At 46.6% G+C, this 12,654-nt stretch overlaps 1 protein-coding gene across 1 annotated transcript in view; it reads left to right on the top strand.

Moving 5' to 3' along the window:
* Positions 1 to 12,343, top strand: part of LOC311118182 (filamin-A-like) — a gene marked incomplete at both ends in the record, with an annotated part of 73,937 nt that extends 61,594 nt beyond the window's left edge. Inside the window, 8 exons of the mRNA XM_084193037.1 lie at positions 179 to 328; positions 1,006 to 1,324; positions 2,889 to 3,062; positions 7,368 to 7,530; positions 9,871 to 10,031; positions 11,166 to 11,333; positions 11,522 to 11,645; positions 12,187 to 12,343. Coding sequence (XP_084049163.1) covers positions 179 to 328; positions 1,006 to 1,324; positions 2,889 to 3,062; positions 7,368 to 7,530; positions 9,871 to 10,031; positions 11,166 to 11,333; positions 11,522 to 11,645; positions 12,187 to 12,343 — 1,416 coding nt within the window. The remainder of the gene's footprint in view (positions 1 to 178; positions 329 to 1,005; positions 1,325 to 2,888; positions 3,063 to 7,367; positions 7,531 to 9,870; positions 10,032 to 11,165; positions 11,334 to 11,521; positions 11,646 to 12,186) is intronic.
* Positions 12,344 to 12,654: the final 311 nt, after the last annotated feature.

Genomic DNA, 12,654 nt, shown 5'->3' on the forward strand with positions numbered 1-12,654 from the left:
ACTCTATTTTAATTATATTACTATATTTTAATATAATTACATAATATATTATTATTATATTACAATGATATGTTCATTGTTAAACGTTTTGTGCTAAAAACAATGATGAAAGGTGCTTTACAAATAGAAAATGATTAAGGTTGTTATTAATTTGAATGTTAATATTATGATTATTCAGGTGGAGGCGGGTCTTAAACCAGATACCAGTCAAGTGAAGTTTATCCCTTGGGAGGCGGGGCCATACCAGGTGGAGCTGACCTATGACGGCACTCCGATCCCAGGATCCCCCTTCAACCCCACCGCCTACCCCCCCACCGACGCTACCAAGGTAAACACGCCCTCTAACCCCTGACCTCTAACCCCTGACCTCTAACCCAGACCTCTAACCCCTGGCCTCTGACCCCTGACCTCTGACCCCTGACCTCTGACCCCTGACCTCTGACCCCTGACCTCTGACCCCTGACCTCTAACCCCTAACCTCTAACCCCTAACCCCTAACCCCTAACCCCTAACCCCTGACCTCTAACCCCTGACCTCTAACCCCTGACCTCTAACCCCTAACCCCTAACCTCTAACCCCTAACCCCTAACCCCTAACCTCTAACCCCTGACCTCTAACCCCTGACCTCTAACCCCTGACCTCTAACCCCTGACCTCTAACCCCGGACCTCTAACCCTGACCTCTAACCCCTGACCTCTAACCCCTAACCCCTAACCTCTAACCCCTAACCCCTAACCCCTAACCCCTAACCCCTGACCTCTAACCCCTAACCCCTAACCTCTAACCCCTAACCCCTAACCCCTAACCCCTAACCCCTAACCCCTGACCTCTAACCCCTGACCTCTAACCCCTGACCTCTAACCCCGGACCTCTAACCCCTGACCTCTGACCCCTGACCTCTGACCCCTGACCTCTAACCCCTGACCTCTAACCCCTGACCTCTAACCCTGACCTCTGACCCCTACCCTCTGACCCTGTATGTCCTGTCTCCCCCATGTCTGTCAGGTGAAGTGTTCCGGCCCAGGTTTGGAGCGTGCCAAGATGGGAGAGACAGGGGAGTTTGTGGTGGACTGTACCAACGCGGGTCCGGCTGAGCTGACCATAGAGATCATCGGTGACAGCGGGACAGAGGCAGAGGTCCACATCCAGGACAATGGAGACGGAACCTACACCATCACCTACATCCCCCTGTGCCCCGGCTCATACACCCTCACCATCCGCTACGGGGGGCAGGATGTACCCAACTTCCCCGCCCGCCTCGCCGTGGAGCCGGCCGTCAACGCCAGCGGAGTCCTCGTGTTCGGACCGGGAGTAGAGGGCAAAGGTCAGAGAGTGTTCTGTCCCCTAGGCGTGTTCTTAGTGTGTGCTTTGTGTTGTAGGCATGTCCTAAGCATGTGTTATGTCCTGCAGGTCTATTAACTGGTCCTTTGTAGCTCAGTTGGGAGAGCATGGCGCTTGTAACGCCAGGGTAGTGGGTTTGATTCCCGGGACCACCCATACGTAAAATGTATGCATGCATGACTGTAAGTAAATACATCAAATATACATAAGCCATGTTTACGCAGCGTTGTATGCCTCTTGAGTGAATCTGAGCTGGAAAAAAATAAATCTGTCTATTCCGTTAAAACAACTAGAGCCTATAGGTTGTAATCAACATTCTAATCTTAACTGGCGCATTTCAAACCATCCTTTTGTGAGGTGCAGCTGGGAACTAGTTCTGTACGATGGCGAGTGGTGCGGTCGGTAAACCAGGAGGATTCTCCATTATCATTTGAATCTCCAGTTTGGGAACATTTTGGCTTCCCAGTAGAATACAACAGCGATGAACAGAGAGAGTGTGTTGCCACGCTCAACGAGAACAGCCCATGCAGCTGCCAACACCTCAAACAGGTTGACACATTTAGGCCAAACATTACCACAGTATTCCTACCACCTGGCCAGAGAAATTACAACAGTGATAGGTATGTTTATAGTGGCGGAGAAGAATAGGGGGTTTCAGCACCTCGTGAAAGAAATCGAGCCACATTACAAACTTTGCCCTCTCGCACCCAATTCAGTAAACAGGTAGTATTCGCTCTGTATAAGCAAGCGAAAGCTTGAATTGGCCAATGCACTTCGTGTTGCGCTTACTACAGATGGATGGATCTCCAGGGCTACAGGGAGCTACTTAACAGTGACAGCCCATCACATGACCCTGGAGTGGGGAATCAGAAGTACCATGCTACAGACACGCCCCCTTTATGAGAGTCACACAAGTGTACATATTTTTGTCTTTGTAAGAAAACATTATAGCATAGATCAATACATCTATAGATCTATACAATGTCTGAACCATGTTCACAACATAGACCTAAACAATGTCTGAGCCATGTTCAGTGGCGCAGTGGTCTAAGGCACTGCATTGCAGTGCTAGCTGTGACACTAGAGATCCTGGTTCGAATCCAGGCTCTGTCGTAGCCGGCCGCGTCCGGGAGACCCATGGGGCGGTGTGCAAGTCGTCCAGGGTAGGGGAGGGAATGGCTGGCAGGGATGTAGCTCAGTTGGTAGAGCATGGCGTTTGCAATGCCAGGGTTGTGGGTTTGATTGCCACGGGGGAAATGAAAAATAAAAATAAAAACGTATGCACTCACTAACTGTAAGTCGCTCTGGATAAGAAGGTCTGCTAAATGAATAAAATGTTATTATAGCATAGACCTATAGAATGTCTGACCCAATTAAATGGCATATATTATTATTTCTTAGTGTGTTCTGGGCCCTACATGTGTTCTGGGCCCTACGTGTGTTCTGTGTTCTAGGCGTGTTCTAGGCATGTTCTAAGTGTGTGCTCTGTGTTCTAAGCGCGTGTTCTGAGTTCTAGGCATGTTCTAAGCGTGTGCTGTGTGTTCTAGGCGTGTTCCGCGAGGCTACCACAGACTTCTCAGTAGACGCGCGGCCCCTGACCCAGACGGGAGGGAACCACATCAAGACAGTGATCCAGAACCCATCTGGAGCCGTTACCCACGCTGTCATCACCGACCACTATGACGGAACCTACAGCGTAGAGTACACTCCCTACCAAGAAGGTGAGTTAGTACACTACCTAGTACACTACCTAGTACACTCCCTACCAAGAGGGTGAGTTAGTACACTACCTAGTACACTCCCTACCAAGAGGGTGAGTTAGTACACTACCTAGTACACTACCTAGTACACTCCCTACCAAGAGGGTGAGTTAGTACACTACCTAGTACACTACCTAGTACACTCCCTACCAAGAGGGTGAGTTAGTACACTACCTAGTACACTCCCTACCAAGAGGGTGAGTTAGTACACTACCTAGTACACTCCCTACCAAGAGGGTGAGTTAGTACACTACCTAGTACACTCCCTACCAAGAGGGTGAGTTAGTACACTACCTAGTACACTCCCTACCAAGAGGGTGAGTTAGTACACTACCTAGTACACTCCCTACCAAGAGGGTGAGTTAGTACACTACCTAGTACACTCCCTACCAAGAGGGTGAGTTAGTACACTACCTAGTACACTACCTAGTACACTCCCTACCAAGAGGGGGAGTTAGTACACTACCTAGTACACTACCTAGTACACTCCCTACCAAGAAGGTGAGTTAGTACACTACCTAGTACACTACCTAGTACACTCCCTACCAAGAGGGTGAGTTAGTACACTACCTAGTACACTACCTAGTACACTCCCTACCAAGAGGGTGAGTTAGTACACTACCTAGTACACTCCCTACCAAAAGGGTGAGTTAGTACACTACCTAGTACACTACCTACCAAGAGAGGGAGTTAGTACACTACCTAGTACACGACCTACCAAGAGAGGGAGTTAGTACCCTACCGAGTACACTCCCTACCAAGAGGGTGATTTAGTACACTACCTAGTACACTCCCTACCAAGGTGAGTTAGTACACTACCTAGTACACTCCCTACCAAGGTGAGTTAGTACACTACATAGTACACTACCTACCAAGAGGGTGAGTTAGTACACTACCTAGTACACTACCTAGTACACTCCCTACCAAGGTGATTTAGTACACTACCTAGTACACTCCCTACCAAGAGGGTGAGTTAGTACACTACCTAGTACACTCCCTACCAAAGTGATTTAGTACACTACCTAGTACACTCCCTACCAAGGTGAGTTAGTACACTACCTAGTACACTACCTACCAAGAGGGTGAGTTAGTACACTACCTAGTACACTACCTAGTACACTCCCTACCAAGAGGGTGAGTTAGTACACTACCTAGTACACTACCTAGTACACTCCCTACCAAGAGGGTGAGTTAGTACACTACCTAGTACACTCCCTACCAAGAGGGTGAGTTAGTACACTACCTAGTACACTCCCTACCAAGAGGGTGAGTTAGTACACTACCTAGTACACTACCTAGTACACTCCCTACCAAGAGGGTGAGTTAGTACACTACCTAGTACACTACCTAGTACACTACCTAGTACACTCCCTACCAAGAAGGTGAGTTAGTACACTACCTAGTACACTACCTAGTACACTCCCTACCAAGAGGGTGAGTTAGTACACTACCTAGTACACTCCCTACCAAGAGGGTGAGTTAGTACACTACCTAGTACACTCCCTACCAAGAGGGTGAGTTAGTACACTACCTAGTACACTACCTAGTACACTCCCTACCAAGAGGGTGAGTTAGTACACTACCTAGTACACTCCCTACCAAGAGGGTGAGTTAGTACACTACCTAGTACACTCCCTACCAAGAAGGTGAGTTAGTACACTACCTAGTACACTCCCTACCAAGAGGGTGAGTTAGTACACTACCTAGTACACTCCCTACCAAGAGAGTGAGTTAGTACACTACCTAGTACACTACCTACCAAGAGGGTGAGTTAGTACACTACCTAGTACACTACCTAGTACACTCCCTACCAAGAGGGTGAGTTAGTACACTACCTAGTACACTCCCTACCAAGAGGGTGAGTTAGTACACTACCTAGTCCACTCCGTACAGAGAGGGTGAGTTAGTACACTACCTAGTACACTCCGTACAGAGAGGGTGAGTCTTGCTTTGTTCACACAGTGGTTGGCAACAGAACTTTGCTAGTGCAACCTGCCAGCGTAGAGACTAGTTTTACTGTCTGAAGAGTGGTGGCCAACCATATCCTATCGTTCTTTCTGCCTGACATCCCTGTTTATGATGATGAGATGACATTACAGTTTATTGTCTGTGATGAGTCTGTATTACAGCGCATTCGGAAAGTATTCAGACCCCTTGACTTTTTCCACATTTTGTTACGTTACAGCCTTATTCTAAAATTGATTAAATTGTATTTTTTCCTCATCAATCTACACACACTTCCCCATAATGACAAAGCAAAAACAGGTTTTTAGACATTTTTGCTAATTTCTAATTTAATTGTTTTGGGGAAATATCACATTTACATAAGTATTCAGACCCTTTACTCAGTACTTTGTTGAAGCACCTTTAGCAGTGATTACAGCCTCGAGTCTTCTTGGGTATGACGCTACAAGCTTGGCACACTTGTATTTGGGGAGTTTCTCCCACTCTTCTCTGCAGATCCTCTCAAGCGCTGTCAGGTTGGATGGGGAGCGTCGCTGCACAGCTATTTTCAGGTCTCTCCAGAGATGTTAGATCGGGTTCAAGTCCAGGCTCTGGCTGGGCCACTCAAGGACATTCAGAGACTTGTCCCGAAGCCACTCCTGCGTTGTCTTGGCTGTGTACTTAGGGTCGTTGTCCTGTTGGAAGGTGAACCTTCGCCCCAGTCTGATGTCTCCTCCCTGACCAAGGCCCTTCTCCCCCGATTGCTCAGTTTGGTCAGGTGGCCAGCTCTTGAAAGTCTTGGTGGTTCCAAACTTCTTCCATTTAAGAATGATGGAGGCCACTGTGTTCTTGGGGACCTTCAATGCTGCAGACATGTTTTGGTACCCTTCCCCAGATCTGTGCCTCGACACAATCCTGTCTTGGAGCTCTACGGACAATTCCTTCGACCTTATGGCTTGGTTTCTGCTCTGACATGCACTGTCAACTGTGGGACCTTATTTAGACAGGTGTGTGCCTTTCCAAATAATGTCCAATCAATTGAATTTACCACAGGTGGACTCCAATCAAGTTGTAGAAACATCAAGGATGATCAATGGAAACAGGATGCACCTGAGCTCAATTTCGAGTCTCATCACAAAGGGGATGAATAGTTATGTAAATAAGGTATTTCTGTTTTTTTATTTTTAATAAATTTGATAACATTTCTAAAAACCTGTTTTCACTTTGTCATTATGGGGTATTGTGTGTAGATTGATGAGGGATACATTTTTAAAAATCAATTTCAGAATAAGACTGAATACTTTCCGAATAAACTGTACCTAGGTTGATAGAGACACGAGGAACCTCAAGAGATAACCAACCCTGGGAGCGGGTTTGGTGCCTTGTATTTTATACTTTAACAGAGAAGTGAGATGGGGTATTGTGTGTAGATTAGAGGGGGGGAAAACGATTTAATCCATTTTAGAATAAGGCTGTAACGTAACAAAATGTGGAAAAAGTAAAGTGGTCTGAATACTTTCCGAATACACTGTATATACTATATGTTCTGTCCAGGTCCCCCCAGTGTAGAGGTGATCTATATGATAACTCTGTTCTGTCCAGGTCCCTCCAGTGTAGAGGTGATCTATATGATAACTCTGTTCTGTCCAGGTCCCCCCAGTGTAGAGGTGATCTATATGATAACTCTGTTCTGTCCAGGTCCCCCCAGTGTAGAGGTGATCTATATGATAACTCTGTTCTGTCCAGGTCCCTCCAGTGTAGAGGTGATCTATATGATAACTCTGTTCTGTCCAGGTCCCTCCAGTGTAGAGGTGATCTATATGATAACTCTGTTCTGTCCAGGTCCCTCCAGTGTAGAGGTGATCTATATGATAACTCTGTTCTGTCCAGGTCCCCCCAGTGTAGAGGTGATCTATATGATAACTCTGTTCTGTCCAGGTCCCTCCAGTGTAGAGGTGATCTATATGATAACTCTGTTCTGTCCAGGTCCCTCCAGTGTAGAGGTGATCTATATGATAACTCTGTTCTGTCCAGGTCCCCCCAGTGTAGAGGTGATCTATATGATAACTCTGTTCTGTCCAGGTCCCTCCAGTGTAGAGGTGATCTATATGATAACTCTGTTCTGTCCAGGTCCCCCCAGTGTAGAGGTGATCTATATGATAACTCTGTTCTGTCCAGGTCCCTCCAGTGTAGAGGTGATCTATATGATAACTATGTTCTGTCCAGGTCCCCCCAGTGTAGAGGTGATCTATATGATAACTCTGTTCTGTCCAGGTCCCCACAGTGTAGAGGTGATCTATATGATAACTCTGTTCTGTCCAGGTCCCCACAGTGTAGAGGTGACGTACGATGAGACACCAGTACCCAACAGTCCGTTCCGTGTTGCCGTGATGGAGGGGTGTGACCCGGGACGTGTGCGTGTGCATGGACCCGGCCTGGACACAGGCATCACCAACAAAGCCAATCAATTCACAGTGGAGACCCGGTACGACACACACAGGCACACACACAGCTTCGGGAGACTGTCTGGCCTGTGTTACAGAATGATGACCTTTCCAACCCCCCTCGCGCTCTCTCTCTCTCTCTCTCTCTCTCTCTCGCTCGCTCTCTCTCTCTCTCTCTCTCTCTCTCTCTCTCTCTCTCTGTCTCTCTCTCTGTCTCTTTCTCTGTCTCTCTGTGTCTCTCTCTCTCTGTCTCTCTCTGTCTCTCTCTCTCTCTCTCTCTCTCTCTCTCTGTCTCTCTCTCTCTCTCTCTCTCTCTCTCTCTCTCTCTCTGTCTCTCTCTCTCTCTCTCTCTCTGTCTCTCTCTCTGTCTCTCTCTCTGTCTCTCTGTGTCTCTCTCTGTCTCTCTCTGTCTCTCTCTCTCTCTCTGTCTCTGTCTCTCTCTCTCTCTCTCTCTCAATTCAATTCAATTTAAGGGCTTTATTGGCATGGGAAACGTATGTTAACATTGCCAAAGCAAGTGAAGTAGATAATAAACAAAAGTGAAAAGAACTATGTAGAATTAACAGTAAACATTACACTCAGAAGTTCCAAAGGAATAGACACATTTCAAATGTCATATTATGTGTATATATACAGTGTTGTAACAATGTGCAAATAGTTAAAGTACAAAAGGGGAAATAAATAAACATAAATATGGGTTGTATTTAAAATGGTGCTTGTTCTTCACTGGTTGCCCTTTTCTTGTGGCAACAGGTCACAAATCTTGCAGCTGTGATGGCACATTGTGGTTTTTCACCCAGTAGATAAGGGAGTTTATCAAAATTGGGTTTGTTTTCGAATTCTTTGTGGGTCGCTGTAATCTGAGGGAAATAAGTGTCTCTAATATGGTCATACATTTGGCAGGAGGTTAGGAAGTGCAGCTCAGTTTCCACCTCATTTTGTGGGCAGTGTGCACATAGCCTGTCTTCTCTTGAGAGCCAGGTCTGACTACGGCGGCCTTTCTCAATAGCAAGGCTATGGTCACTGAGTCTGTACATAGTCAAAGCTTTCCTCAAGTTTGGGTCAGTCACAGGGGTCAGGTATTCTGCCACTGTGTACTCTCTGTTTAGGGTCAAATAGCATTCTAGTTTGCTCTGTTTTTTTGTTAATACTTTTGAATGTGTCAAATAATTATATTTTTGTTTTCTCATGATTTGGTTGGGTCTAATTGTGTTGTTGTCCTGGGGCTCTGTGGGGTCTGTTTGTGTTCGTGAACAGAGCCCCAGGTCCAGCTTGCGTAGGGGACTCTTCTCCAGGTTCATCTCTCTGTAGGTGATGGCTTTGTTATGGAATGTTTGGGAATCGCTTCCTTTTAAGTGGTTATAGAATTTAACGGCTCTTTTCTGGATTTTGATCATTAGCGGGTATCGGCCTAATTCTGCTCTGCATGCATTATTTGGTGTTTATCATTGTACATGGGGGATATTGTTGCAGAATTCTGCATGTAGTGTCTCAATTTGGTGTTTGTCCCATTTTGTGAATTCTTGGTTGGTGAGCGGACCCCAGACCTCAGAACCATAAAGGGCAATGGGTTCTATAACTGATTCAAGTATTTTAGCCAGATCCTAATTGGTATGTCAAATGTTATGTTCCTTTTGATGGCATAGAAGGCCCTTCTTGCCTTGTCTCTCAAAGGGCGGCAGGTAGCTTAGTGGGTAAGAGCGTTGTGCCAGTAACCGAAAGGTCGCTGGTTCTAATCCCCGAGCCGATTAGGTGAAAAATCTGTCGGTGCCCTTGAGCAAGGCACTTAACCCTAATTGCTCCTGTAAGTCGCTCTGGATAAGAGCGTCTGCTAAATGACTAATTATATTATTATTTATTATTATAATTATTATAAATCGTTCACAGCTTTGTGGAAGTTACCTATGGCGCTGATGTTTAGGCCGAGGTGTGTATCATTTTTTTGTGTGCTCTAGGGCAACGGTGTCTAGATGGAATTTGTGGTCCTGGCAACTGGACCTTTTTTGGAACACCATTATTTTGGACTTACTGAGATTTACTGTCAGGGCCCAGGTCTGCCAGAATCTGTGCAGAAGATCTAGGTGCTGCTGTAGGCCCTCCTTGGTTGGGGACAGAAGCACCAGATCATCTGCAAACAGTAGACATTTCACTTCAGATTCTAGTAGGGTGAGGCCGGGTGCTGCAGACTGTTCTAGTGCCCTAGCCAATTCGTTGATATATATATGGTGAAGAGGGTGGGGTTCAAGCAGCATCCCTGTCTCACCCCACGGCCTGTGGAAAGAAATGTGTGTTTTTGCCACTTTTAACTGCACATTTGTTGTTTGTGTACATGGATTTTAGAATGACTCTCTCTCTCTCTTTCCCTCTCTCTCTCACCGTAGTGGTGCGGGTACAGGGGGTCTGGGTCTGGCTGTAGAGGGCCCGTCGGAGGCGAAGATGTCCTGCACCGACAACAAAGATGGCAGCTGCAGTGTGGAGTACATTCCCTACGAGGCTGGAACATATAACCTCAACATCACCTACGGAGGACAGCCTATCGGTGGTACGGCCACACCCACAGACACACGCACTGGTACATGTGTATTGTGCCTCTAAATTGTGGAGGTAACGAGTGAAGTTCCCAATCCATAAAGATAGCTAGTGAAGTTCTCAATCTGTAAAGATAGCTAGTGAAGTTCCCAATCCATAAAGATAGCTAGTGAAGTTCTCAATCTGTAAAGATAGCTAGTGAAGTTCTCAATCTGTAAAGATAGCTAGTGAAGTTCTCAATCTGTAAAGATAGCTAGTGAAGTTCCCAATCTGTAAAGATAGCTAGTGAAATTCTCAATCTGTAAAGATAGCTAGTGAAATTCTCAATCTGTAAAGATAGCTAGTGAAATTTCCAATCTGTAAAGATAGCTAGTGAAGGTCCTAATCTGTAAAGATAGCTAGTGAAGTTCCCAATCTGTAAAGATAGCTAGTGAAATTCTCAATCTGTAAAGATAGCTAGTGAAGTTCTCGATCTGTAAAGATAGCTAGTGAAGTTTCCAATCTGTAAAGATAGCTAGTGAAGGTCCTAATCTGTAAAGATAGCTAGTGAAATTCTCAATCTGTAAAGATAGCTAGTGAAATTCTCAATCTGTAAAGATAGCTAGTGAAGGTCCCAATCTAGGATAATAAAAAACTAGTATACACAAAGCCCACATTTGACCTGCAGTTTATTAACCCCCTGATCTCTCTTCTCACCAGTTGATACCAAAGTAACCCCCTGATCTCTCTTCTCACCAGTTGATACCAAAGTAGTATAGTCCCCTGTACTCAGTTGGTAGAGCATGGTTCGTTTCCCACGGGGGGCCAGTATGAAAATGTATGCACTCACTAACTGTAAGTCGCCCCCTGATCTCTCTCCTCACCAGTTGATACCAAATTAACCCCTGATCTCTCTCGCTCTCACGCTCTCTCTATCTCTCTCTCCACCTCTGTCTCTTTCGTCCTTCATCTCTCTCTCCCTTCACCTCTCTCTCTCTTCATCTCTCCCTTCCTCTCTCTCTCTCCCTTCCTCTCTCTCTCTCCCTTCATCTCTCTCTCTCTTCATCTCTCTCTCTCCCTTCATCTCTCTCTCCCTTCATCTCTTTCTCTCCCTTCATCTCTCTCTCTCCCTTCATTTCTCTCTCCCTCTCTCTCTCTCCGTCTTTAGGCAGTCCCTTCCAGGTGCCCGTCAGCGACACGGTGGACAGTTCTATGGTGAAGTGTAAGGGGGAGGGGCTTGGAACCAACGTGCGTGCCAACATTCCACAGGCCTTCACCGTGGACGCATCTAAAGCAGGAGTCGCCCCTCTGCAAGTCCGAGTACAAGGACCCAAAGGTGTGTGTGTACGAGCCCTCTCTTTGAGTGTAGAACCTTTGGTTCATGTGTAGAACTCTGGTTGCTCTCTCTCTTGTGTGTTTTTGGTGTGTGTGTGTACGTTTGGTGTGTGTGTTTTGGTGTTTTTGGTGTGTGTGTGTGTGTGTGTGTGTGTGTGTGTGTGTGTGTGTGTGTGTGTGTGTGTGTAGGTGTGGTGGAGCCAGTAGAGTGTGTGGATAATGGAGACCAGACTCACACAGTGAACTACATCCCCACCAGAGAGGGACCTTACTCTATCAACGTACTGTACGCTGACCAAGACATCCCACACAGGTAACACACACACACAGGCAACACAAACACACACATGCAACACACACACACACATGCAACACACACAGGCAACACACACACACAGGCAACACACACACACAGGCAACACACACACACACACACAAACACATGCAACACACTCACACATGCAACACACACACACAGGCAACACACACACACACAGGCAACACACACACACACACACACACACACACACAGGCAACACACACACACACACACACACACACACACACAGGCAACACACACACATGCAACACACACACACACACACACAAACACAGGCAACACAAACACAGGCAACACACACACACATGCAACACACACACACAGGCAACACACACACACAAACACAGGCAACACAAACACAGGCAACACACACACACATGCAACACACATACACAGGCAACACACACACACACACAGGCAACACACACACACAGGCAACACACACACACACACAGGCAAAATGGGACATCAGCTTCACACAAAAACACAGTTCTGATATTGCCCCCCCCCCCAGTCCCTACAAGGTGAAGGTGTTGCCTACCCATGATGCCAGTAAGGTGCGTGCCAGCGGCCCCGGTCTCAACACCACCGGAGTGCCCGCCTCTCTGCCTGTCGAGTTCACCATCGACGTTCAGGATGCAGGAGAGGGGCGGCTCGCAGTGCAGATCACGGTGAGGACTGTTAACAAAGCAATAATACATCTACTCCCACTATGTCTGAGTCCTAACCTACCAATACATCTACTCCCACTATGTCTGAGTCCTAACCTACCAATACATCTACTACCACTATGTCTACGGGTCCTAACCTACCAATACATCTACTCCCACTATGTCTACGGGTCCTAACCTACCAATACATCTATTCCCACTATGTCTGAGTCCTAACCTACCAATACATCTACTCCCACTATGTCTGAGTCCTAACCTACCAATACATCTACTCCCACTATGTCTACGGGTCCTAACCTACCAATACATCT

This window comes from Coregonus lavaretus (assembly GCF_964263955.1).
Source record: "Coregonus lavaretus genome assembly, contig: HAP1_SCAFFOLD_1618, whole genome shotgun sequence".
NCBI lineage: Eukaryota > Metazoa > Chordata > Actinopteri > Salmoniformes > Salmonidae > Coregonus > Coregonus lavaretus.